Source organism: Daucus carota, chromosome 7, assembly GCF_001625215.2.
Source record: "Daucus carota subsp. sativus chromosome 7, DH1 v3.0, whole genome shotgun sequence".
NCBI lineage: Eukaryota > Viridiplantae > Streptophyta > Magnoliopsida > Apiales > Apiaceae > Daucus > Daucus carota.
In genome coordinates, this window is record NC_030387.2 from 23,048,666 (window position 1) to 23,052,349 (window position 3,684).

At 35.6% G+C, this 3,684-nt stretch overlaps 1 protein-coding gene across 1 annotated transcript; it reads right to left on the reverse strand.

The window, feature by feature from the left end:
* Window positions 1–395: 395 nt before the first annotated feature.
* LOC108195530 (probable pectinesterase 53) lies at window positions 396–2,985 on the reverse strand. The gene is made up of 5 exons (XM_017362502.2): window positions 2,555–2,985; window positions 2,077–2,266; window positions 1,764–1,970; window positions 1,338–1,573; window positions 396–727 (listed from the first exon to the last, which is right to left on the reverse strand). The coding sequence occupies exons 1-5, from the start codon at window positions 2,917–2,919 to the stop codon at window positions 580–582; spliced, it is 1,146 nt and encodes a 381-aa protein (XP_017217991.1). The 5' UTR covers window positions 2,920–2,985; the 3' UTR covers window positions 396–579.
* Window positions 2,986–3,684: the final 699 nt, after the last annotated feature.

Sequence of the window (3,684 nt, forward strand, 5' to 3'; positions counted from 1 at the left end):
ATATTATTTTTATCCGGTGTTTTGTTTAAGGTAAGATAATAATAATTTTGTAACAAGGAGATTTATATGTTTCTGCCCAGCTGTCCGTCTATGATATTTTAGCCAATTTAATCGCAGTGATGTTTTTGATACCGCCAAATAGTTCGGTAAGTCAAGTGGGACTCCATGATGAATATTGATGAAGTTGATATATTTTGTCGAGTTTTAGTAATTAACTCTATATTAAAGTGTTAATTGAGCTTTGGCAAAAAAAAAAAGTGTTAATTGAGCATAAATTTAGAAGTAAGAGATATTTGGATTTACGATTTCATATATCTCTCATTTTATAATCCTTTGAAATAGAAAATAACAGTAAGTCAGAAAAAAAAAAAAACAGTAAGTCAGAAAGTGTGAGATATTTGGAATTTATCAATTTCATAATTCTTTCACAGAATTAGCCGTAAACCGATTACTGCATTACTTGAGAGGTAAGACACCTCATTACTCTCGTTGATAAATCGAGATCAACTAAAGCTTCTTGTTATCTGAACATCGGGTTATAAAAAGGAAAATCTAAACTACTGTACAGGGCTTACAAAATCAAAATTTGATCCACTCTGAGCCATCAATGAAGCTAAGTGATATAAAAGGCTTGGCTTCTTGATCGGTAAGTTCTCTGGACCATGATACTCTTCCTGCAAAATTAGCACCTGCTCCACTGCACTTGTACTGCCCATAAAACACAGTCCTGAAAACCATCCATTACAAATAATCAACCATGGTTCATCACTTAAAACTGAATCAAATCAAGCTCTGTGAAACATGTAACAGTGTCTGGAACCATCTTAAATGACATGCACAAAGCCACGATGAACCGGAAAAAAAAAAAGCACAATATAAGATCCGGAATAAAATGAGCACCAAATATGATAATGTAACTAAAGCTATGCCGCCTTCTAATTAACCTATTTATGCTTTAGATTTATTAAGTTTTCAGTTTACGCGAGGCGTAATAGGCCTCTTGAGGTGAGTGGCATCGTCCCGACCCAAACCAACCCACTGGAGACAGTGTTAGAGCTTTCCACCTAACGCACAGTGTCTGATACTTTTATGTGAAATTTAGGTGTTATATAGAATACCAAATCAACAAGATATACTAGAGTATAAAGACATCTGGGATCTCCACCTACTGCTCTAAATCTGATAATGTATAATATTAGATGAATATAAAATCTTGAAATGAGAATGTGCTCTGACCAATATACCACAGATGATATAACAATAGAAAGTGCAGAAAAAGATTAGAATACGCGGACCAAAAACACGACTTATTAGGAAGGGGGAAAGATGAGTCTTACATTTCTCGAGTGGGATCACCCCAGTTATACCATCCTTTAGGGACAATAATGTCGTCCATGTAAGTGTAAGCGAAAATTACTCTAGAGAAGGGACCCCAAGCTCTTCCAAGGTACAGGGCTCCTGCCCCGGTCACCTTACACTTCAGAAATGAGAAGCCTGTGTCTTCTAATAGGCTGTTTCTTCCTTGTGCAGTTAAGGCCCCTGTAAATGGTGCTATCGCGTGTACGTGACATCCCTGTAGGCGTATCAAATCATATTTGGTTTATTATTGCCTTCACTGTAATGTACTTTAAATTTAAGTTTTGAATTCTAGTGGAAATACAGTAGGTCCATTATACTATTTTAAACTAATGGAGTTAAAATTGTGTTGTGTGACAAAGTGTGCGGGAAAGATGTATAATACTAGCAGGAGGATCAAACTGAACCTCGAAAAGAGAGAGGCCATTGCCAAAGATGAAATCCACAGAGCCCTCGACATAGCAGTCCTTATAGTAATGTCTACCCAAATGATCATAAAGCGTATCCTGTGCCCCCAAGAATCTACAACCAACAAAAGCTGCTGTATCTGCTGATATCCGAAATGCCACTGCTTGTTTTCCAACAGCCCCTGGTGGTGGCACCGGTGTAGTGTTCTACAAAACAGAAGCAACTTGTTGAATTAAAATCAGTGATATCCAGAATCTCTTGAAAAGCTAAGCATTCTAATTTATTAACTAGTCTAGAGAAAGAATATTGAACCTTGAATGTAATGTTCTTAGCAATGAAATACAGGGAGTTGACAGCAAATGTAGCAGAGCCATATGTGCCAAGAGGCTGCCCTTTAGGCCCCAGTGTTTGAGCTGTATCTCCCCATTCGACAATCGTTTTATCTGCCCCTGCTCCTTCAATCGTTATGTATGATTTTAGCGGAGGAATAATAACCTTCTCCCTGAATTTTTAAAATTTAAAGTTAGACAATAAAAACAGAATTCTGAATCAACAACCACAGTCACATGCATTGCCAACCAGCTAAAGATCGATGTATAAGAACTTTATTAAAAAGCCAGTCCATGACAACTTGCTACATACTTCCCAAGTGTTTGTCTCTATGCATGTTTCCCATTACACCAAAATCAAATCGATATAAAAAATTCTACTACCGTATTGAGCATAGTACTACTGATAGACTGATAGTTAAATATATGATGCAAACATAATAAAAAGGAACAGAACTCACTTGTAAACTCCTGCATGGACTTTGATCAAGACTCTGACAAGGTTAACAAAAGGAAGAGAATCAATAGCATCTTGAATGGACGTGAAATCTCCGGTGGCGGGGTTTCTATCAACAGTAAGAGTGAAGGAAGGGAAGAGCTTGTTCTGGGCTGTGTTGAAAACAGAGTGTTTGAGGCTGCCAACAAAATTCACCCACTTGATAAACTGTTGTTCTGAGTACTGGGTTTGTGTCATATTTGGTGTTAATTGTTTTCGACCACCTGAGGACCTTCTCTTGGATCTCAGTCCCTTGGTGTGACATTCTGTGTACTGTATATTATGAACAACAATAACGATGATCCAGAAAATGTGTCTCAGATTAGACATGAAACTATAAATGTTAGAAGAAGCTGAGGATAAAAAGATCAAAGGAAGTTTTTAGTTTTGTTTCGTTTTCAAGTAAGTAGAATGAGACTTGCTAGCTATTTGTGTCCTTTATATATAGGCATTTAATCATACATGTGTGCGCATGTGTTTGGTAGAGGCTTAGAAAAACTCCAAACCGTCTTGGGGATGATTTTGGCTTGGTTTAAATAAATACTTATTGTTTATTTAAAATGAAAAATAATTTTTAAATTATATATTTGACCTATTTTTTTATTTATTAATTAATTGAATATAAGAGTTATTAAAATAATAAAAATTATATTATAAATTACATTTTAATGTGATTTTTTACATTTCTTAAAATCAAAAATAGATACAAGTCAAAAAAAATATGATTTTCAACCTTATAGACAGAACTGTTTTCGATTTATAAGTCAGGTTTTTGAAATTTACTTCTAATTTTTGACAGAAGAACTGTTTTCGATTAATAAGTCGGGTTTAAAAACCTGACCAAACATGACCTCGATTCTAAAATTCAATAAATTTCCAAATCATGTATCGTATAGAAGCATGAAGTATTAGGTAAAAAGTGGGGGTGCACTAGAGAATAATGACATGGAGGGGGAGCTCACGGGTGGTGCTTTTTTATTAAAACTGACATGAATGGAGGGAAAGAGAAGTGGAAGAGCGTAGGGCCGTATAATTATAATCAAGCTGCAAACAGCCTTCCAATGAGACAACTTTTTGCGTATTAAAAAGCTTCAT